The 24569-nt window shown below is 43.8% G+C and overlaps 1 protein-coding gene across 4 annotated transcripts in view; it reads right to left on the minus strand.

Annotated features, from left to right (window-relative positions):
• The window catches only part of ZFR (zinc finger RNA binding protein), a 92856-nt gene extending 68918 nt beyond the window's left edge, over positions 1–23938 (minus strand). For 3 of the 4 annotated variants that reach the window (XR_012242898.1, XM_073620718.1, XM_073620709.1), the window contains exons 1-2: positions 23790–23938; positions 1037–1166 (exon numbers count right to left, since the gene is read on the minus strand). Coding sequence is in view for 2 of the 4 variants with exons in the window: in XM_073620718.1 (XP_073476819.1) it covers positions 1037–1073 (37 nt within the window). In the remaining 2 variants the exon portion in view is untranslated. The remainder of the gene's footprint in view (positions 1–1036; positions 1167–23789) is intronic. The other variant, XM_073620728.1, reaches the window with a different exon arrangement.
• Between the last annotated feature and the right edge of the window lie 631 nt (positions 23939–24569).

Raw genomic sequence — 24569 nt, forward strand, 5'->3', positions numbered from 1 at the left:
AGGCAGGGTTAAAGTGGAAGTAAAGCTGGTTTGTCAACAAATGGCTGACATGCAGGGTATTAACGACAGAAGAGTCCCTATTGGTCTCTTCTGCCATAAACCCATCATTCTGCCCATAAGCTGTCATGTTCACCGAGCAGCGCAGCATTTATGGTCCCGATCCATGCCGCAGGGATACGACTCCTGTGTGCATGCGTAGGAGTGGCGTCATCGTTGCCTGGCCTATCAAGTGGCCAAAGGCACGGGGACCTGGAAGGAAGACTGGCAAAGATCGAGCCAACGTGCCCCCGTCACTGCGGTGCGCTAGAGGACACCATATGACAGGCAAATCTGCCATAATGTACTTATATGCTGTGCATACTAGTACATTATGGCATAACCCACCTGGGAGACTTTCACTTTAAAGACATGATTCCTTACCGTCTCAGCCTCTCATCCCCGCAGCACCAGAAGATCACCACTCTGTATAATATATAGGTTTACCGAACAGAGGATTTGTACAGTAAACAGCAGCCGGTCGGACATGGGATGCAGTTCATTAGAGGTAAATGTGATTGCTGCCCCAAAATATTGACTAGAGTTCAGTTTTAATTCATGCCAGTGTTGTGCTGATTTGTTTTTTTCTTGCAACCGTAGTGACCCTTTATGGTCCCCAAAAAATAAAAAATAATATGTTAAGCATGCACCTGTCAGATCAGCAATGGCACCACAAGAAAAAAAAAAAAAAAAAAAAAAAAAAAAAAAAAAAAAACACACATACAAATGCTAATTTCTACCACTTACAATCTTTCTAATGGCTTAACCTTTTTACAATTTTTAATAAAAAAAAAAAAAAAATTTCAAGAGTGAGAAGATATAAGCAGACAGGCAATGACCAAGCAAACTGCACAACATAACCTCTAGGTGACCAGCCAAAGGTATTAGTAGATTATGCAGTACAGCTGATCAGCATTCATGGAAGAGCAAAGTAAGAGGATAGAAGCTCTCTCAGAACACAAACATATAGATTACAACTCAATGACTAAATGATACTTACCATAGGTGAATGAAACTACAGGGCATATAGGAATCATGGGTTCTTCTCTTAGCTGGCCAATCAAACAACTTCAATTCCTGGTCATAACTCACACATGCAGGTGCAAGTAGTTACGATTCCCGTGTAAAAGCTGTAAAGAAAGGCACAGACTTTTACTGAAGAGAAACGTGATGCTTTAGGCTACAAGCTGCTTATTTTAATCTACTGTCTTATTACTGTCTGCAGGGGCTGATGAGGAGCTGGAGAAATCTGAAGGAGCAGCTTTCCCTTATCAGAGCACAAGAAGGTCACACAGCTCTCCGTTTCAATCAAGAAACCAAATGCTCAGTGTGAAAGCAAAATGACAAACTAGCAAAACAGCTTGCTGCTCTCACTAAACATGCAATCAAAAACATTGTATTTAAACTGAACACAAAAAAAAGGTTAGACAAGCAAAAGCACTGACCTAGCAAAACAGCAATAATATGTAAAACCAAGTACTTCTCCTGCCATTCCTTCTGTGCTCCTGTGACCAGTTTTTAGCAGACAGCGGGGCTGAAGTCCACTGTCGTCACAGAGCCGGTGTTCTGATGAGAAGTGTCCCCCCCATCAGATAGTGTCCGCCCAGTACTGCGCAGGCGCAGCGCGGAGGACAAAGGAGATGCCGAAAGTCTCCGAAGAACAGCTGATCATGAGGTTTACACTGCGCCTGCGCAATTAATATTACATTCTGTCACACGCTGCCGCACGCTCCCAATGCTCAGAGGGGGTAGATTTGTGAAATGGGCGGATGTTTGCGGGGCGTGTTTACTGAACTGAAGGGTGGGTTTAGCAATGTTTATGGGCGGGTTTGCTGGACCTATTTACCCACCTAACACAAACAACTTGCCACAGTATCAGCGCGGAATTGCCCCAGCTGTGTGCATTCTGTAGGCACACCGCCCCTTACAAAGTTGTACGAGCATCGGGAGCGTGTGACAGAATGTGTTAAGTGCGCATGCGCCATGTAGACCTCACGATCAGCTGTTGATGTTCAGAGATTTTCGGAGTCTCCTCAGCGCCTGCGCACTACAGGGCAAAGACTATCCGATGGGGGACTATTTTCGATAGGACACCGGTCCAGACTCAGGCAAGATCACGATTATATAGTCAGGATCCGCCCACATGCCTCAGCCTCTCACGCCCCATCCACAGCCCAGCACTCCAGTGAGCGGGGGGGGGGGGGGGGGGTTGGCGCAGAGTAGAGAGCCAATGACTGACAGTCACCAGCTCTCTGCTCAAGGAGCCCTGAGAACCGAGTGATTGATCGCTCGGTTCTCAGTGTTGGAGCCCACGTCAGACCGATGCTGCGTTCAGCTAGGCAAGTATAAAGCTGCAAATATAAAAAAAAAAAAAATAATAATAATAATAATAATTTATATATTTTCCTTTCAAAAGCAGCACCCCAAATTTTCACCTGACCCCCAACCTCCATCCGGTGCTGTGCACATCTGCAGCAGCTCTTCTCCCCTTTCCCGGCTCTTCCAGGCTTGGCTGAGAACAGTGGGAACCATTGACTGTCAAAACTTGTGACCAGAGATCAGGGCCAGACTGTCTGAATAGGCGCAAATAGCCCAGCTCAGGAGCTAGCACACACAAGTGCCCCCCATTAGGAAGCTGCTTCCAATGGGGACACTCACTGGGGAGGAGCCAGGAGCACCAGCAGGGGACCCAAGAAGAGGAGGAGGATCAGGGCTGCTCTGTGCATCACCACTGACCAGCACAAGTAGGTATTATACAAGTAGTAGTATTTATTTTCATCAAAAAAAAGACATTAAAAGCTTTACAATTACTTTAAATATAACATTTCAAAAAAAGGCCATCTCTGCTGCTGATAGTTGGTCTACCAATGGTGTTAAGGAACAACAGTCACAAAATAGAATGTACTTTACCAGCTGGACTTGAACACTTAAATTACAACATTCTCAATACCAATTCCCAATTCAAATTTCAAGTCTATTTGTATTGTCCCTTGCTTTTATATGAAGATGAAGCAGTTCAAAACTGACCATTCAAGGGGTTGGGGCAACCAATGCTATATCTACAAATATCTATTTAGTTACAGTCTGCTGTATCAAAAAAATAAAATAAATAAATCAAAACCAGCTTTTATAGAATATGTAACCCAACACTTCATATTCCTGATATGTACTTGTATTATGTACTCGTATGAGAAAGTATCCTGTTCTTTGTATTGCTTCCTCTGTGTGAAATCCCTGGTGTCCCTGTTAGTCCCTCTGTTTTCCTATTAAAAACTGACCACACTAAGCAGGAGAACACACTATTTATATATTTTTTTTATTACTTATTTATGCACAAAGGTTTTGTCTTTCATTTCTATTTTAAACCAAAAGGGTTGTTTTACGAGGTGATCGTTTACAATTACTTTAATTGCAGACAATTAAAAAAGGCACAGGAAAACAAAAATAAAAATCCCGAATTCAATTACCACATGCAGGAACCACATGCAGTTATCAGGATTTACAACAGCAGCCCTTTAAGGGCCCATTTACATCAATGTGCAGGCTTTGGAAAAAGTATGGGATCGTCCACAAGCAGGTGTAAATGGGTACCCAATAGCATGCCTAAAGCAAAGAAAAAAAAACAAAAACCATGCAGGGCATATGTATGAAACAACCAAAATGGCAAAGAACGGGATTTCTACAGCAAATGCATTTTCATGTGCTAACGTGTCTATTTTCCTCTAGTAGTACACAAGTATGAATAGGCCCCAAGACTGATCTGATACTTTAATGTTGTGTAAATTCAATCCTTTCCAACACTGCTGACTCAGAAAAATAGGGGAGATGGGAGGGGGGCTGTGACTGCTGAGAAACCCCATAGGCACAGCAGGCAAAGGTAAATGAACAGCATAGAGAGATAGGTTGGTTAATGATGCCAAGGGTTCCTGGAAAGGAGGGAGGGTAGGAAAAACAAAGATCTAAACATATCCATTATAAACATTTAATCAGCTCTGTGTCAAAGGCTTGTGTTTAACATGGCAGAAACCCAACGTACAGAAAGCCATAACATCAGTGACCATTTTTACTGCCCTGACTACATCAAATCGTGAGGTCAGGTTCACACCAGTCCACGAGCTAAACTGGGGGCCCGGCAAACTATTGATTACAATCTACCCAAAACGACTGTGGACAGCCAACGGGTAGATTGCGAACATGTTCCTGAGTTGCCGATTTTTTTTTTTTCAATCGGTGCATCCCTAGCACATAGAAATGATTGTATTCCATGGGCCTTTGCACTGCAGATCAAAGTAGCCCAACGGATATGGTGTGAACAAAGCCCAATTGTTACTCTAAAAATTTGTAGCCACAGCTGCAGTAGACAACACAGCAAAGACGCCTAATAGTATACAGGGGGCACTCGTCTGCTTGTATAATGGGTGGTTTTGGTAAAGAGTTAACATGAGCTCATAACATGAATAATGAACTATGGAGACACACAAATAAAACATGTAGTGAGCTGAGCTTAGCTCAGGCTACCAGAAACTGAAACCAGCCTCTAAAAAAAGTTCACTACTACAAAAAAAAAAAACAAAAAAAAAAAAACAAAAAAAAAAAAAAAAAAACTACCACAACACACAGATGATATACATTAAAAGGTTTACGCAGTCCACAGTGGGAAAATGGTTCTAAATTTCCGTAAAAGATATACAAGAGAAGATTTCACATTTTTAGCAGCTGTACTAAAGTAGGGAAAGTTAACATAAATGGGCTGTGCGCCCCCCCCAAGCTTAGCCTGCAAAGGCCACTCTGCACATAATAGTCAAGAAAAAAAAAAAATCTGATTTCAGACAAACAATCCTGTTGCTAAACAAGCACCTTTTCCTTATAGGATTTGCTCCTTTGTTGGCATTCCTGGCAAAAAAAAAAAACTAAAAAAAAAAAAACTAAAAAAAAAAAACAATCCCTCCCATCCACAGCACAGCACGGATGGACAAATTCCCCTGCTGGATTTCTGCATCTTGATAGCTGCCACCAGCAGCTCTCAGAATAGCCAAACTGGTTGCATCCATTTAGGCCTCATGCACACGAGACGCTGTTAAACTCGTGTTCAGAGGCAGTTGAACACTTTTTTCAACTGCCCCTGAACCCATTCAATGTTATCCTATGTGTCCATGTACACAGTCTCGTTTTTTGGCTTTTTTAGGCAGTTGCGTTTAACCTCGTTTTTCCAGAAGCAAAAAAAGGGTTCAGACGCAAAAGTTTTCCACGTTTCAGAGTGTTTTTAAAGGAACATTTTATGACGCGAATTTGGGGCCCCATATCTCGGGGTCACTTAGTGCTAGGAACTAGGGCTGAAACAACTAATCGATTAATCGACAACTAATCGATTATGAAATTAATCGATTACTATTTTCATAATCGATTAATCGGCCAGTAACATAATGGGGTTAAAAAAATAAATTAAATAAGCCCTTTATAGTAAAAAAAGAGCAAATAATCGCTACTGTAAATATTACTTACACTACAAAAAATGAACCCCATACAGTAGTGATTATCTGTTTTTCTTTGTACTATAATGGGCTCATTTTAGTTTTTTTAACCCCATTATGTTACTAAACGTCTTAGACCTAGTTCACATCTATGTGTTTGGTGCTTTTTTGCAGAAACCCACTACAGTCCATTTACATGGTTTCCTATGGGACACGTTCACATCTATGCTTTTTTCAGCTGCAGCATATTTGGAAAGGGTCAGGGACTTTTTTTTAATGCAAAAAACAGTGCTTTTTTTGGTTCTTCAATGGAAAAGCTGCAGAAAAGCATGTAATTATTGCAGCAGTTTTTGTTTTTTTAATCTTCCCAACAACAAATTGGCCAAAAATAAATGCAAAAACGTAAATCGCAGCAAAATCACGTGCGCAAAAGTCAAAACACACAGCAAAAAGCACTGCAGAAACAGATTAAAAGCAAACTGCATAGGTGTGTACCAAGCCTTATGCTGACCACACTGATCAATATTCAGACGAGAATATTCAGAGGAAAAATCTTTGTACAGTCGCTGAATGAAAGAATGTTGTTTGAAATTTTCACTTGGTTTTTAACATTCTGTTTTTAAAACGAATGTAATTTCTGAACGAAAACCACATACACTGTCTGAAAATTCCTTTGACCAAGAAGTTTTCTATCATTTCCAAATTTTCCCGTCACTGTGGTTGAAAATGAACGCCGTTTTGAGCCAATAACCATTCGAAAATCAAACGAACGTTCTTAAAATAACATTTTTCTTTTGAAGGAAGACATTGTTTGTTAAATAAAAAAATGTGATCTGAGTCTGATGAGATTTACCAGATTCAAATTTTAATAGTATATACAGCATATCTCTTCTGTCTGTTATTCTCAGAGTGGATTAGATATTTTGCTCTCTAACCATATAATGTTGGTTATTTATATTTACCACTGCATAGAGATATTTAAGAATAAATTGCCTTTTTTAAAAACTTTACATATTGACTAAATTATACACCACACTTTTTTTTAAGATTATTAACCGATTAATCGATTAATCGAAACAATAATCGGCCAACTAATCGATTATGAAAATAATCGTTAGTTGCAGCCCTACTAGGAACCCCAAATTTGGTGTGCTAACACAGATGGACTAACCCTATAACATATCCAATTTGGGGTTCCTAGCACTAAGTGGCCTTGAGATATGGGGCCCCAAAGTCAGGTCGGAAAATGTCATTCTCTGCTGCAGAAGTGCTTGACATTTTGCGACCCGACTTTGGGGCCCCCGTATCTCGGTGCCACTTGGTGCTAGGAACCCCAAATTTGGATATGTCGTAGTTCCACTGTTAGCACACCAAATTTGCGGTGCATGTTATCTCAGCTTGGATTCATTGAATGAGTTTACCAAAAATTTAAATATTGCAGAATTGACAGCCTCATGCTACATAACTAAGCTCCATTTCATGCTGAATAAACTAAATTATTAATGTATCTTAAATGGAAAAACTAGCTTGTAATAGATGTTTACTACAAAAGCATTTTATTAACCACTTGCCGCCCCCGCCATATAGCAAAATGATGGCGGCAAAGTGGTTTAGATATCCTGACCGGATGTCATATGGCGTCACCAGGATATCAAGCCGTTGCGTGCCAATCGTTGTTGCGGTGTGTCAGTCTGACGCACAGCAACACCGATCTAGGTAAAGAGTCTCTGACGGAGACACTTTACCACATGATCAGCCGTGTCCAATCGCGGCTGATCACAGTGTAAACAGGAAGAGCCGTTGATCGGCTTTTCCTCACTCATGTCTGTCAGACCTCGTTTGGCTGTATCTCTCCTATAGATCACAGGAGTGCGGTCCATTTTGCACTGGTGTGACCAGTTTTCAGTGGAGAGCGGGCTCATGTCCGCTCTCTGCTGACATCACAGATGTTGGTTCAGAATCCACATCAAAACGACAATGGAAGTCCGGATTGACCAGATCCTTGGACCAACACCTGGTTCCGCCTCTCAGCGAGCCAGAGACTGAGCGGACCACTCCACTCACTGGAGCATGGAGCTGTGGAGGGGGCCAGGAGGGAGCAGAGAGCTGTGACTGACAGTCTACAGCTCTCTGCTCACAGAGCTGAGAGAACCGAGTATATTCTATTCAGCAGTGTTCAATTGATCGGTTCTCAGTGTAGAAGTACCTAGGTAAGTATGAGTCTGGAAAAAAAACCCCATACGTGTCTTTTAAGATTACATTATTATAAAGATGTCATTTCTTTTAACCAGGTTATTATGAAATATGGCATTAGAATGTATGTAAACCCCGAACAAACTTATTTTTGGCCTTTTATTAATATTCCATTGAAAAGTGTTTTGTTACATCAGTTTGACAAACAGATCAGATACCTGTTCATCCTGCCAGAAAGTTTCAGCTGAAAACTTCCTGTGCTCTCTGCCTGGGATGCATTCTCATCAGTTATGTAGTTGAGGACTACAGGACAAAGCCCTATCTAGGCGATTATATTAACCACTTCAATACTGGGCATTTTCACACCTTCCTGCCCGGGCCAATTTTCAGCTTTCAGCGCTGTCACGTTTTAAATGACAATTGCGCAGTCATTGCGTTACCAAAGGTCAGCCCCAAAACCTTAATGACTTGGAGAGCATTTGCAAAGAGGAGTGGGACAAAATCCCTCCTGAGATCTGTGCAAACCTGGTGGCCAACTACAAGAAATGTCTGACCTCTGATCGCCAACAAGGGTTTTGCCACCAAGTACTAAGTCATGTTTTGCTAAGGGGTGAAATACTTATTTCACTCATTAAAATGCCAATCAATTTATAATTTTTTTTGAAATGCGTTTTTCTGGATATTGTTGTTATTCTGTCTCTCACTGTTAAAATAAACCCACCATTAAAATTGTTATCATTTCTTTGTCAGTGGGCAAACATACAAAATCAGCAGGGGATCAAATACTTTTTTTTCCCCCTCAGTGTATCATGTATATTCTGGATGTATCTACAGTTGTTGGCTGTATTCACAGATGTCGGACACAGATCAGTTCCCACTGCAGCCTCCCAATATTTGAATTAAAAAAAATCCCAAATTTTGGGTTGTCCCAAGAACAGGAATAGAAGGGAAATCTTCCAATGGGGACACTAGTTCTGATGCCAACCAGGATTCCCTCACCTTGTCTATGTTTTGGTTATTGGTCAGGAAGTGAAGGAAAATCTCCCCAATGGGACACAGATAGAAAAAAAAAATAAAAAAAATTAAAAAAAAAAAACTGACATGGGTTATAACCCTCCTTTACTAAAACAAAAGTTTTGCCTTTAGTTCTACTTTAAAGTATATCTAAAGCAAATACTTGCTTCCCATTTTGGAAAGATTACAGTATATAAGACCCCGTCAGTCTCCGACCAGAACGGACAGGAGTTCTAAACTCACCACTACCTAAAGCTACAAAAAGTTTTGGCCTTATATGAAGTTACAATATTGCAGCGTGATCAACGAAAGGGAGGAGACTGAGGAAATGCTTCTTCTGCCTGAAGCAGACTGACATCTCAGCCTTGAATGGAGCTAAAGCACACTGTTTATTGATTTATTTTAAAGCAGAAGTTTGGGGTTTGCGAAAAAAATTTAATAAAAAACAACCCACAAACGCCTACATACTCACCTCTATGCTGCAGCTGTTCCATGTGGGCTCTAAGCCTGAGGATTGAGCCATTATGTGGCTGGCGGCTGATTGCTCAATTCTCGGTCTGCTCAGAGGGGAGAGCATCGACTGCCAGTCACCACTCTGTTCTGCGCCTCCGGCGCTCACTAGAGCACTGGGCAGAAGAGCGGGTGCGTACAGCTGACTTTGGCTCTCTAATGGATGCTGAGAGGCAGAGCCAGCTGTCAGACAGTTGGGCGGATACTGACAATATTGTCAGGATGCTTCCAGACCCTGGATCAGCTCTGCCACATCAGCCAATAGCGGATAATAGACCTATGCCAGCCTACTCTGGCTTACAGGAGTGCAAAAGTAAGTACACTTTTCTCTTTACCTTGGCCCTACTTCTCTTTTGAAGCAAACTAAACCCCACTATTCCTTTTCAGACAAGGAAGCTGCCAACTTGGCCTCTGATCTGTAACCGCCATGATGCTGCACATGTGATCAGTTACGACATCAGACATTTGATGATTGACAGTTTGGTTGAGCGCACAAGCAATTTGACAATTGGCATTCCTGGCATCCCGGGAATTTAACTGTTTTTTTGAAACTGTAAAATCGATGGGTTTGGTTCAGATTTAAGTATACCACTGCTATATAATGGTAAAATGTATAGAATGTATTCATACAGATTTGCAGTTACTGAAAGGTCCACTTTGATCTTTCACTAACGTCCTAAAGGGGCTGGGCCTTCCATCTCTTGGGGCATAAGCTGGACCGAGCTGTGTGGCTGACTGGATGGGATCGGGTGTCCCCTGAGGTTTTATTATTTGTAGCGACAGCTCATTTAGCCCTGGTTCCGAGAGATTTCAAAGCCGCAGATCAGTGCGATTGCACCTCTGATTTCATTGCAGCTTGCGAGTTCATTTAACAGAAATCTATGCAAATCGCAATGAAATCCCCAAAAAGTAGGGCAGGAACCTTTTTCAAAGTTGCTGCGACTTGGGATGGAACCATTTGAACGGTTCCATTGCCAGTAATGGGGCGAGACTTGTTATGTGATTTTGAACCGTCAAAAACCAGGGCTAAAACAGAACTAAACGTATATTAGTTTGTATATTCTGAGGTCATTTTAATATTCTAACCTAGAAAGATTCTGCAGAACAGTGCTGTGTTTTTCTGTTCTATCGGTGGAAAGGTTTCGGATACAAACTTCACAATAAACACCCTGTTCTTGCATTCCATTCTTGCAGTCCACTTTGTTTTGGAGTCACAGGCAGTTTGACAATTGTCCCATTGTGTAAGTGAAAAGTCCACATTTTCCAGCTTTGTAGCAAGTAAAACAGAAAGAAGCTTGTTACATGGATCACTGAAAAACACAACTGCAAATAGCTGTGTAACGTTACAACTGTTCCTGATACTAGCAGGACTGTAGTGCACATATTCAAGAAACATTAATGAGAAATGGCACTTTTGGTGCTTTTTTTTTTTCCCTTGATCTTTAGTTTACTTACCTTTTTCCCCGGAGTTAATCACAGGAAACATACTCATATGCCAGAGGAATCCAGCATGGTCTTTCTGGAACTCACCACTCTGCTGGCACATGCTGGGTCCTGTGCCACCATCTTCTATGTCTTCAGGGGCCGACTGTCTCCAGGTTCTTGCAACCCAGCCCTACAACGCCCCACCGGTCCCTTCTTCCTCGGGCCGCAGCGTGGAAGCTGACGCTTCTTGGGATATTTGCAGTGGCTATCCAAAGAGGCTACCTGGGTGGGTTTTTTTTTTTTTTTATAGTTAGGTTACATTCACAGGACAGTTTGCTACGTTGGCCAGAACTCCAAAGAATTGCTGATCCTGGATGCAGCCATAAACTTATACGCAGCAGCAGCTGTTCAAACAATGGGCAGGCAGCTTTTACAACCAACAAGAATCTGTTTCTTGCTGGCAGCCACCCCTGCCCGCTGCTAAACTGCCATGTGACTGTAGCCCTAAGGTCTGCATTAAATACTTGCAAGGTCATCAGGCAGGGACAGTGGGAATTATTTTATATAGGGATCATAAACTACCGTAAAGTGGTTGTAAATACTCCCTAGTAACTTTTAACTATAGGTAAGCCTAGAATAAGGCTTAGGTAGTCGAGCGTTGATGGCAAAACGCCGCTATCAGGGCGTTTTTAACCCCCGTTAGCAGCCGAATAAAGGGTTAAATGTGCCCATGTATTGCCGCTGCCGAATCGCTTTGGCAGCGGTGCCCATTCATTTCAATGGGCACGAGCGCTTGATACACTGCTCCTTCACCGCCCCAAAGATGCTGCTTGCAGGATTTTTTTTTTTTTTTTTAACGTCCTGCTAGCGCAGCGCCCCAGTGTGATAGCACTCTGGCTTTCACACTGGGACTGCAGGGGAGGCGTTTGAAAAACACCTCAGTGTAAAAGGGGTCTAAATCAAAACAAGGGAGGGAGCTTTCCCATAATGGTAAGGAAAAGTGCATGCATTGGTGGTCATGCACAGAGATCTCACTACCAGAGGGTTGCAGAGCAAAACAAGAAACCGATACGGACACTATGTGCATCTACAAGCAGCCTGCTGCTACCGCCATCACTGACAGAATACTTAGACAAGAGAAAACATTTACAATGGGGTTCCTTCATACAATGTGCTGCGGTTTAGAATATTGAAAACAAAATCCCACTTAAGAGCTATTCTACCTTCCCTCATGGTCTATGCTGGAGGTTGACCGATATATTGACCAATTAACACTGACAGCACCATGCACTGTCAACCCACAAGTGTTCCTCCTCCCTTCCCCACACTCCATTGGCAGAGCGGCGCTTGACAGAGACGCTCAGTGTGGGTGTGAGTGAGAAAATTCAGCGTTGATGTCGGGGGTGGATGGGACCCAGCAGCTATCTAACGCAAGCCGATGGGATCTGGGCAGGCCGCTATGTATGTGGCCCCACCCCCTTAATCATTGGCTGGTGTTTGATAGCTGCTGGGTTGGGTGACAACTGGTCTCTCTCTGCATTCAGTTACATATGTCAGTTTCACACAGTTACACTCTATCGGCTCTGTGTGAAACCTGCCAGTGCCAACCGGCGCCACCTACAAATGGCAACTGCCAAAAAAACAAAAAAAGGATTTTTTTTATATCGCCCAACGGCCGCCCCAATCTCTAAATATCAGCATTGGCCAGAGAAAAAAACCATATCGGTCGACCTCTAGTCTATGCCAACAATCTCTACAAGGAGTAACTGTGTGAGACAAAGTTTTAAACACACACACAAAAAAAAAAAAAATAAAATCGTAAATACTGATTTTATTTATTTTTTTTTTTTTTTAATGTATTACAGATGTGCTCCACAGCCGCCTCATCAGCCAATCAAAGCAACCTCGGAATGGGAAGACGCCCTCCCCACCATGCTCGCCCTCGTACCCTCGTGAGGGATTAGCTGTCAGTGCCCATGCAGTGGTCTGGGCATTTGAAATGCCTGCTCTTCTCCCTGCATGGCTTACAGGATGGATCAGAGCAATACTGATTGGCCAACATGGGAAAAGAGACTCGATTTGTCACTGTGAACCACCCCAGAAGCGCTGAAGAGAGAAGAGGGAGAAGAGCGGGTATTTCAAATTCCAGGACCACTGCATCGGCTGTGTAGGCACTGATAGCTCATCACTCACAGGAAGCACGTGTATGGTGTTCGTTAATCTTTTCCGAAAACGTGAACTAACCCTTTGGTTCCCTTGGTTCCACCTGTCCGTTTTTCAGGCGGATCTGAGCGGGCCATCCATTGACTCCTATGGGGAGACGGATGTCAGCGGAGCTCTGCCATCCGATCCGCTAAAATCAGACGTATAGTGATACGTTCGCCATCCATCTTGGCAGATCGGATGAGATCTCATGAAAATGGACATGCTGTTTTCATCCAATCTCCCCATAGGAATCGGCGACACTCTGACAGGCCCCTCCCCGCTCAGTGAGCAGAGACGGACCTGTCCTCCGTCGTCTCCGTGGGGATCAACGGAGCGATCTCCCAATGAGATGGTGGGCTCTGCTGAACCGATCCGCTCCATGTGAAAGGGGCCTAAGGCGCCCAAAGCAGAGAACCGGTAATCAGCTAATGTGAAAGGGGATATCTACACTGATAAATCAGGGCACTGATCATCCATGCCGCCCCATCAGTGAAGGAGAATAATTACCTGTTCGCAAAATTTTATAACAAATTAAGAAAAACTTTTTTTTTTTTTCAGAATTTTTTGGTCTTTATTGAATTGTTTAGCAGAAAAAAAAAAACTTGTGATAAATCACTTCAGCTCTGGAAGATTTACTCTCCCGCCCCCCCTTTCCTTACTAGGCCATTTCTTGCAATACGGCACTGCATTACTATAACTGACAATTGCTTGGCCATGTTAACTGTACCCAAATGCAATGTCCTCTCTCCCCCCCCCCCCCCAACAAATACAGTGGAACCTTGGATTACGAGCATAATCCGTTCCAGAAGAATGCTTGTAATCCAAAGCACTTGCATATCAAAGCGAGTTTCCCCATAGAAGTCAATGGAAACTAAGATCATTCATTCCACATTGACTTCTATTGTATGCAGTACCAGTATTTGGCCAGCGGTGAGAGGGTGGGGTGCGGGGCACCGGAGAGACTCGGAGACTGCTTGGATGGACTCGGAAACCCTCGGAGAGGTTCAGAAACACTTGGGTACGGAGTGTTTGAGTGCATCTGAACGGCTCCGAGTGTCACCGGCACCAACCTCCTCACACCCCCCCACCCCCCCGGCAAAATGCGGTACTGCACACCGCAGAGGCTTGAATCCTGCTCGTTTTGCGAGACAACGCTCGCAAACCGAGTTAGGAATTTTTTTTTAAGTAATAGCTCGTATTGCGAACCACTCGTTAACCGCTTTACTTGCAATCCGAGGTATTACAGTAGAGCTTTCTTTTGGTGGTATTTGATCACGTCTGCGTTTTTTTTTTTTGCGCTATAAACAAAAAAGACAATTTTGAAAAAAAAAAACTATTATTTTTAACTTTCTGCTATAAAGCGTATATTGATTGGTTTGTGCAAAAGTTATAGCATTTACAAACTGTGGGATCATATATTTATGGAATTTTATTTCTTTTTTGGTACTAGTAATGGCAGGGATGAGCAACTTATAGCAGGACTACGATATTGCTGTTCCTTCTTGCAGACACCAACAGCCACACCATTCCACCTCAGCCTTAAAATCAATAGGGCCCATCCAGCCATCAGGTAGATTCATGTAAACATCTTACAAAGTGTGCTGGTCTGGAAGTTTGGATTCAAGACACAGATTCCATACTACAGGTAATATGATAGATAGATAGATTTCTCTTTTCCTTTTCGAGTCACTGTCAATATACAGTATACCATAAATATTGTAGTGGGACTACTTCGTCCTATGTGGATCATTGGCTGTGGCCATCTCCATGGTCTGATGCCTGTGCGCTGCTCTGATGGACTTAGCTCTTCTTTCACTATTGAGTTATGATCTCTGTGTGTGGGTGGAGCATTAACATTTGGGATATAAGCTACATATTTGGAACTCGTAAACCCTCTGTCACTGAATATCTGCATTTTTTTTTCGAAACGTGTTGGTCATTCTGTTTGACAGGTTTTGGGCTTTCCTCTCAGCTGCTTCCATCTCTGTTCCCAATACATGCGTTTGTTGCTTTTATTTCCACTCCTATGTCGTTGATTGGTATCAATTTTCAATCAATTTGTATATTTTTACTATAATACTGTTTGGGGTGCATTTAAATTCCCAATTTGAGGAACTTGTCTTTACTCCATGTATCAGGGATGTGGTCCACAATCAGTATAGTCAACTAGTTGTGGCAAATAGCCAATATATTACTGCGATATTAGGGTGGAGCTATACGACGACCAACAGTGACGTGAACACGCCATTCGGGGATACCACTAACATTGGAAAGCCGTGCTGTAGTCGCTAGGAGACACCGCTACGGTCCCCATTGGCGTTATCGCTTTTGTCATATGCCTGCTTGATTTTGCAATCTTGTAAGTGTATGTCTTATATACAAATTATATATAATTGTATCTAATAAATCAGTTTGAAACGGGAATACGCTATGGAGTTCTCTGTCTCTACATGTGATTGAGCTCATTAGTGGGTGACCTGTCCTCCCGGCTGCAACAGGATCTGTGATCAATTATCCAGGGAGAGGATAGAAACTAAGATCTGGTGTTCTGTGCCCGTTACCCACACAGTCTGGTAAGAGTCTGATTCATAGGGGGATTTTTTACACTCACCACGTGTGAAGGTGATGGTGAAATGGTTATATCTAGGACATAATCAAGCACACTCTCTTGGTTGGACTCTACCAAATCTTTAATGAGAAATGATCACATTGTTGCAACGATTACTTTTGGACTTTAAACTTATATGCACTTTTATGATAGCACACCCGTAACAGCGGGAATGTGTTTATGTAGCGCTGCCTTGATGAATGTTTTCGTCTGTTTTAAATTACTGTGATATTGCGGTGGAAACAAACTGACTTTTTTTTTTTTTTGGGGGGACCAGTGACATTACAGTGATCAGTGCTAAAAATATGCACTATCACTGTACTAAGAACACTGGCAGAGAAGGGGTTAACATCAGGGGCAAAGGGTTAACTGTGCCTAGCTGGTGTTTTAGTGTAGTGGGGGAGGTGCTTTTACTAGAGGAAGGCATAAATCCGTGTCCCTGCCTTGCAGGGACACAGGATCAATGCCTTCTGTACTGACAGAAAGGTGATCTGCCATGTTTACATAGGCAGATCTCCTTTCTGCCTGTGTACCGAGCGATCAGAGGGTGCCGGCGGACATTGGGTCTGCGGGACCCACAGGAGCGAGCCACCGGCACACGCGTCCGATACCTGGAAATGCCAGATCACATACATACACACACACGATCCTGCGCAGCGTGGTCGCTATGTAGCAGTAAAACAGCTATAGGGCAGCCGGCAAATGGTTAACCCTTTCATGCCTAAGCCTATTGCTCACATTTGGTGTTTACAAGTTAAAATCCATATTTTTTGCTAGAAAATTACTTAGAGCCCCCAAACAAAATATATATATATATATATATATATATATATATATATATATATATATATATATATATATATATATATATATATATATATATATATATATATATATACACATATATATATATATATATATACACACACATATATATATATACACACATATACACACACACACACATATATACTTTTTTTTTTAGCAGAGAATCTACAGAATAAATTTGCGATTGTTGCAATATTTTATGTCACACGGTATTTGTGCAGCGGTGTTTTAAACGCAACTTTTTGGGGAAAGGGACACTCATGAATTTTAAAAAACGAAACACTAACGTTAGCCCAACCACGGTACCTAAAAATCTCTATAGGCGACGCTTTAAATTTTTTTTTTATGGTTACCAGGTTAGAGTTACAGAGGAGGTCTAGTGCTAGAATTATTGCTCTCGCTCTGACTATGTGGCGATACCTCACGTGTGATTTGAGCACAGTTTACATATGCGGGCACGACTTCCGCATACGTTTTCTTTGCTGCGCAAGCTCACGGGGACGCTTCAAAAATAAACATTTTTTTTCTTTTTATATTATTAAAATTGTGTTTTAAAAAAAAAAAAAAAGGAAAAGAAAAAAATGTGATCACTTTTATTGCTGTCACAAGGAATGTAAACATCCCTTGTGACAGTAATAGGTGGTGACAGGTACTCTTTATGGAGGGATCAGGGGTCTAAAAAGACCTCCAATCCCTCCTTTGCACTTCAAAGTATTTAGATCGCCAAAAACGGCAATTCTGAATACTGTATATTTTATTTAAATCTGGCGCCATTGGCAGCCGAGTAAACTGGAAGTGACTTTACATTCAGGAGACTTGACTGAAGCCGTTTACAGCTTCGGTCCAGTCTGTGGCTAGACACCGGAAGTGCTGGATCGTGTTTCCTGCTCCTCCCAGATAACAATTGAGCAGCTTTTAGCCGCATCTGTTGTTATCCCTGGAAAGCCGATCGCCCGCTCTAAAAACCGGTACCGGGATGATGCCTGCAGCTGCAGGCATCATCCCGGTATAACCCCCGAAAGCCGAGGCCCCATATATGCGTACACTGGGCACAAAGGGGATTAATGCCATGAAAAGAAAGCCCTATCTGTGTGAAAAAAAATATATAACAATTTCATATGGGTACAATGTTGCACGACCACGCAATTATTATTCAAAGTGTGACAGCTCTAAAAGGTAAAAATTGGCCTGGGCAGGAATGGGGGTGGGGGGGGGGCGCCCAGTAGGCAAGTGGTTAAACGGAACTCCAAATGCAGTGCGTTTACCTGCTGCCCTCGATCACAGGGTACAGAAGTAGCATGCGATCCGGTTGCACTACTTCTGATGCGGTCCAGTGAGTTTCAGCCCAAAACGAACGGGTACAAATGGCTCCGCATGTGTAAGCGGTCCTTATTTACAAAAAGGTGAACTTACCATTTAACTGTTTGTCGACCGTATAACTTACATATACACTGACTGACAAGGTGGCCCTGCTGCACAGGATCCCTGTACCTAGTACATGATCTTGCACTTCTGGGGCGTGCAGCCAGCTTCCGCTGTGATTATACACAGTGAGAGCTGAACAGCGGATAACACGGACTCAATGTCCACCGGTACTCACTGATCCTTCGGTACAGAGGGAGAACAGCGATCTGTCTATGAAAACAAGGCAGATCGCCATTCTGTCAGTATAGAAGGCATGGATCCTGTGTCTCTGCAAAGCTGGTATTAGGATCTATGCCTTCTCAGGGCCAGTTCACACCATAGGAGCGCAGGTGGGATGAGTTTCAGATGCTTTTCTGCATGTGTGTTTTTGATCTGTTCCAGTGCGTTTTTGAAGCAGACCAATGCTTTTCCTCCCCCTCTTCTTTCTTAACCTTAAATAAGGATGTCGGTGTTCCAGTGCATTTTTGGTGCTTTTTTTTTTTTATGCGTTCCAGTACAGTCCAGGAACAATGTTCTACTTTTTTTCTGGAACTGGAACCACTGCTGTGAACTATGCCATTGAAAATCATATAATCTACTTTCAATGTATGTTCTTGATGCAGAAACAAAAAAAAAAAAAAAAAAAAAACCCACACGCACTGGACTTCATGTGGCGTGAACCGGCCCTCACAGTACAAGCACCTCCCCCATAGTAAGAAAACACCAGCTATTATTATCATCATTATACAGGATTTATATTGCACCAGTTTGCGGAGAGCTTAAAGTGATTGTAAAGGTAAAAAAAATCATCATACTTACCTCCACTGTGCAGCTCGTTTTGCACACAGAGTGGCCCCGAACCTGGTCTTCTGGGGTCCCTCGGCAGCTCCTTCCCACATCTGATAACACCTTCAGAGAAGCATTTCCCCGAGGGAGTTACCTTGCGGGCGCGCTCCTGAGTCCAGCATTCGGCATCTATAAAAGCCGAATGTAGGACTTGGCCCCGCCCCCCAGCGCTCGCGTTATTGGATTTAATTGACAGCAGCGGGAGCCAACGAACGCCTTGTCCATGACCTAATGCGTCGCTACCTCACGGACAACAACCTTCGACCCCCTACAGTCCAGCTTTCGTCCACAACATCCTACTGAAGCTGCCCTACTAAAACTCACCAATGACCCACTAACTACTAAAACCAAGGGCCATTACTCCATACTCAAAGACCTCTCCGCTGCCTTCCACACAGTTTATCACCTGCTACTCCTCAGCAAACTACACTCTCTTGGCCTCTGTGATTCTGCTTTATTCTGGTTCTCCTCCTACCTATCTCAGCGCACTTTCAGTGTCACCTGCAACTCCATCTCCTCTTCCTCTCCCTGTTGGAGTACCCCGAGGCTCTGTCGTTGGGCCCCTCCTATTCTCGCTCTATACCTCTTCCCTGAGCCAGTTGATAACCTCCCATGGCTTCCAATACCACCTCTACGCCGATGACACCCAGATCTATCTCTCCACTCCTCAACTCACCCCCTCGATCTTCTCACAGATCTCAAACTTACTGAATGACATTTCGGTATGGATATCACACCACTTTCTTAAACTCAATCTTTCTAAAACACCCCCCCCCATGACTTTACCATTAGGATCAACAGCACAACCATTGGTCCCTCCACACATGCCAAGGTGCAATCCTTGACTCTGACCTCTTCTTCAGCCCCCACATCCATTCATTGGCTAAATCCTGCCGCCTTAACCTCCGCACCATCTCCAGAATTCGACCCCTTCCTGACTAAGAGCCCTTGCACACTGGGGCGGTTTGCAGGCGCTATTGCGCTAATAATAGCACCTGCAAACCGCCCCGAAAGTGCCGCTGCTTGTATTCCAGTGTGAAAGCCCCGAGGGCTTGCACACTGGAGCGATGCGCTGGCAGGACGGTAAAAAAAGTCCTGCCAGCAGCATCTTCGGAGCGGTGTGTATACCGCTCCTTTACCGCTCCTGCACATTGAAATCAATGGGACGGCGTGGCTATACCGCCGGCAAAGCGCCTCTGCAGAGGCGCTTTGCGGTGGTATTTAACCCTTTCTCGGCCGCTAGCGGGGGGTAAAACCGCCCCGCTAGCGGCCGCATACCGACGGTAAAACGCCGCTAATAATAGCGGCATTGTACCTCCGACGCCGCCCCCGCCCAAGTGTGCAAGGAGTTTAATGACACCACAAAGCAACTTATTCACTCCTTGACTACTGCAACTCTCTCCTGAATGGCCTACCCTTACACCAGGTTATCCCCCTTCAGGTCTATTATGAATGCTGCTAGACTAATACACCTCAGTAACCAATCCGGGACTGCTGCCCCTCTCTGCCAATCCCTTCACTGTCTTCCATACAACACAACATACAAGGCCATCCACAACATCGCCCCCAGCTATATCACCAACCTCATCTGCAGATATCGCCCAAATCGTCCCCTGCGCTCCTCCCAGGACCTCCCGCTCTCTAGCTCCCTTGTTACCTCCTCCCATTTTCGCCTTCAGGACTTCTCCAGAGCCTCTCCCATCCTCTGGAACTCCCTGCCCCGGTACAGCCGATCAGCCCCTAACCTGTCCACCTTTAGGAGATCCCTGAAAACTCATTTATTCAGGGAAGCCTATCCCATACCCACCTAACAACCCCATCAAATCATTCCCCGCATCTATTACCTTTTGTACCACCACCCCCTCCCTACCATCATAGGATGCATTAAAGAGGGGTTCCACCCAAATTTTGAACAATATCTGTATAAGTATTCTCTTCCTTGCCTAAATGCTGACATGCTGTTTAAAAAAATTTAAATCGCCGTAATTACCTTTTATTTTTCTATTCTTCTTTGCACTTCCTGGTTCTCCTCCCGTGGGAGTAGGCGTGTTTCTAGCCTCTCCCAGACTCCTGGGAGCTAGTCTCAGGCTTCCCAGGATGCTACTGAGCATGTGCGGGAACAAGCGGTGAATGCTGGGAGCACAGCATTCACCACATCCAGGAAATAAATGCTTGTGGGCTTCAAATGCCCACAATGAAGATGGAAACCACCTGCAGTGAATAATATAAGTTATTCTTTCCGACGAAATCTGACACAGGCGGACATATTACACACAATAGGTGAGTATGTAATGCTGAGAAGAAAAGTTTGTGAATTAACCTCAAAAAAAAAAAAAAAAAAAAAAAAAAAAAAAAAAAACGATAGATAGGTGGACCCCCGCTTTAAGGTGAAAAAACACAAACTTTTACAACCCCTTTAACAAAATAAAGGCAGACATTACAATTTGGTACAAGAGGAATCAGAGGGCCCTGTTCATTAGAGCTTACAATCTAAGAACACACATTTCACCCTTAGATCGACCTCTAGATGTTTAACCCCCTTCCAGCCATTGTTAGTACAGTGACAGTCCATATTTTAAAGCACTGATCACTGTATTAGACCCCCTTTCACACTGAAGGTATTTTTCAGGCACTAAAGGGCTAAAAATAGCACCTGAAAAATGCCTCCCCTGCAGCCCCAGTGTGAGAGCCGAGTGCTTTGACACTGGGGCGCTGCGCTTGTAGGACGTTAGAAAACGTCCTGCATTCAGCATCTTTGGGGCGGTGCGGGAGCGCTGTATACACCCTCTCCTCCACAGCCCCTGTCCATCTAAACAAATGGTCACCGCTGCTGAGGCGCCTGCAAACTTTTTTTTTTTTTTCGTTTTTACTAGTAATGGTGGCAATCAGCAACACGATATTGCAGATGACAAATATGACACTTTGCGCCGCTAAAACGTACACAAAGTGTCATATTTGTCCTCTGCAATATCGCATTCCCGCTATAAAAGTTGCTGATTGCTGCCATTACTAGTAAACAAAAAAAAAAAAATTTGTAGACGCTATAAAACTTCTGAACAAACCAAAACAACACACGCTTAAAGCGGATGTGCACTCCCGATTTTTTTTAACAGTTAAAAATTGCCATCTTTCTAATGTCACACTCACTTTTAGTGTTATTTTCCTCCATCCATGTCCGTTTTTCTTTAAAAATCGTAACTTATATAAATAATATACTGCAGTTTTCCATCTTGCTTGTGGGCATTTGAAGCCCACAAGCAATAACTTCCTGGTTCCAGTAGAGTAGATGTACCAGCATCCCTTGCTGGTTCCCGCGCACGCTCAGCGGTAACTGAGCCGAGCGGCGTAAACACCTTTGTTGCCATCACAACGGGTGGCGTCTTAGGAAGTTCCCGCTCCCCCCCCCGTTGTGATGAAATCCAGTTAAAATCCTGTGAGATTTTGCGGCGGCTCTCCGCACTGACTCCTGGGATGAATGACGCGAGATCCCAGGAGACAGTGCGGCGAGGACAGGAAATGATGCGAACACCCGCAAAATCCTCGCCCACAGCCGCAGGGACAGAAACACAGGCAACATAGACCGGGGCACATATCTTAAAGTGGAGTTCCACCCACTTTTACAACTCTTCAGCATCCCTCACTAAACTGTGCACTGTAAACGAATTGGATGTTTTTACATTTTTTTTTCTCAGCACCTACTGTATATCTGATGTATTCATTTTTCACTTCCTCCTCCCTGGCCGCGGCCCAACGCATCATTTCCTGTTTGCAATGCCTTCTGGGAAGGGGCGGCAACTTCCTCTGACACTGCCGTTGCTATGGAAACCTGACCTGAAACCTATTACACTGCTTGTGCTGCACTGAGCATGTGCGAGATCTGCAAGGATGAGATCCAGGAAGAAATAGTCTGGCTTCAGATGCCCACACTTAAGATGGCCACGGCCTGCTGTAAGTTTATAAAATAACAAACTACTGCTATAAACTAACAAAACAGACCTTAGTTTACAGACTAACTTTACTAGAATACATTAAGCTTGTGTATTATAGGGGTATTTTTATTTAAAAAGTATCATTTCGGCCAGAACACCACTTTAAGGTACGAGCAAAAAAATAAAAAAGGGGGGGGGGGGGTCCATTTATAAACCAGTGAACTTAAAGTGGAGTTCCACCCACTTTTACAACTCTTCAGCATCCCTCACTAAACTGTGCACTGTAAACGAATTGGATATTTTTTTTTTTTTTCCCTCAGCATTTACTGTATATCTGCTGTATTCATTTTTCACTTCCTCCTCCCTGGCCGCGGCCCATTGCATCATTTCCTGTTTGCAATGCCTTCTGGGAAAAACAGACCTTAGTTTACAGACTAACTTTACTAGAATACATTAAGCTTGTGTATTATAGGGGTATTTTTATTTAAAAACTATCATTTCGGCCGGAACACCACTTTAACTTGCAAAATTGTGTGAAGATCTGCTTTAATGGGATTTTTTTCCACCAAAAATAAAGTAGCAGGATATACAGTGGACTAAATGTATAAAGATTTTTTTATTGGATATGTTTTATAGCAGAAAGTAAAAAAAAATAAATAAAAAAGATTTTTGTTTATAGCGCAAAAAATAAAAAGCGCAGCGGTGATCAAATACCACCAAAAGAAAGCTCTAATTTGTGGGAAATGTTTTTTTATTTTATTTGGGTACAGCGCCATACGACCGCGCAACTGTCAGTTAAAGTATCGCAGTGGCGTATTGCAAAAAAAAATGGCCGGGTCAGGAAGGGGGGGGTAAATCTTCTGGAGGACAAGTGTCTAATTTTGGCAAAAGGTGGACTATACCTAGATAATTAGAGAATAAATGCTGCTCTTATCTAGAGAATGTATTGTTTTGTAGAGGTGATGGTAGCAGTGTGGATGTGTAGTGTGCCCAGGCCTTGCCCTCTCCTCTCCCAGCACTAGGGGGAGCGATTCCTCCTCTCCTCACACTGCCCTCTAATCCACAGACCCCCCCTCTGGGGCCCCTCACTACTCCAGGCCCCCGTCTAGGCCCGCACGGCGGCCTGTACACAGCACCCCGGGCCCGTCACAGAGGACACAGCGCCACAGAGCCAGGCCGAGGAGGCGCTTATCACTAGGCCGCAGCCTGCTCCCCTCCTCCCGATGTCCTCTCTCTCTCTCTCCTCCCCAGAGACCTCCCTCCTCTACCGTCCCCCCCTTATACTCTCCATCCCCCTCATCACCAAAGACACACACACACCTGTCCGGTGCGCTCCGTTCTCCTCTCCAACACCGGGAACACACGTCCTCCGCTGCACACACTCGCCACACTGAAGAGGGCGTGGAAATACGTGACGTCAAACACCGGCAGTGCGTAGGGCTGGCTAGAGCCCGACGGACCGCCACCTTGGGGTTGGCGGAGGGACGCAGCGTACTCTGGTAGGACTCCCCAGACGTTCTGCACGCTCGCAGCGCTGCTTGCCAACCAAGCGACGTCCTGACGTCGTGAGCGGAGGGACGTAAACGGGGGCTTTACTGCTGGGAACATTCTGGAATGCGCAGTGTCGTGATTCCAAGTGCAGTGTCTCCTGAGCTTGTGTTACACAGGCTTTGTGAGCCAGCATGGTTACTTACAGCGCCCACATTAAAGCATAGCTCCCCCAACTGTCACTGACTACGATGGAATGTCCCTGATTTGGAGCAATGTCCCTCTGTCCTCCTCATTTGTCCCTCATTTTGCTTTGATCTATATAGTTGTATATAAAATGCACTTTTTATCTATTAAAAGGTGTTTTTCAGCCCTAAACCTTTCATCTGATTTCTAAATTGCTGCATTTGTAAATTCCAAAAGCCAATAAAAAGGAATAATAGTAAAAGCCCTTGTGGGTTTAACCAATCTTGTTTTTTGTACAGTTCTCCTTTAAGGGGGCGTGACAGGGGGTGTGTCCTATGCCTGCATACTTTTGCTGATCGGTGTCCCTCATTCCCATCTCAAAAAGTTGGGAGTTATGCAAAGTCCCTCCGTCCTTCTTCCCTCCTC

This window comes from Aquarana catesbeiana, linkage group LG01 (genome assembly GCF_042186555.1).
Source record: "Aquarana catesbeiana isolate 2022-GZ linkage group LG01, ASM4218655v1, whole genome shotgun sequence".
NCBI classification, from domain to species: Eukaryota; Metazoa; Chordata; class Amphibia; order Anura; family Ranidae; genus Aquarana; species Aquarana catesbeiana.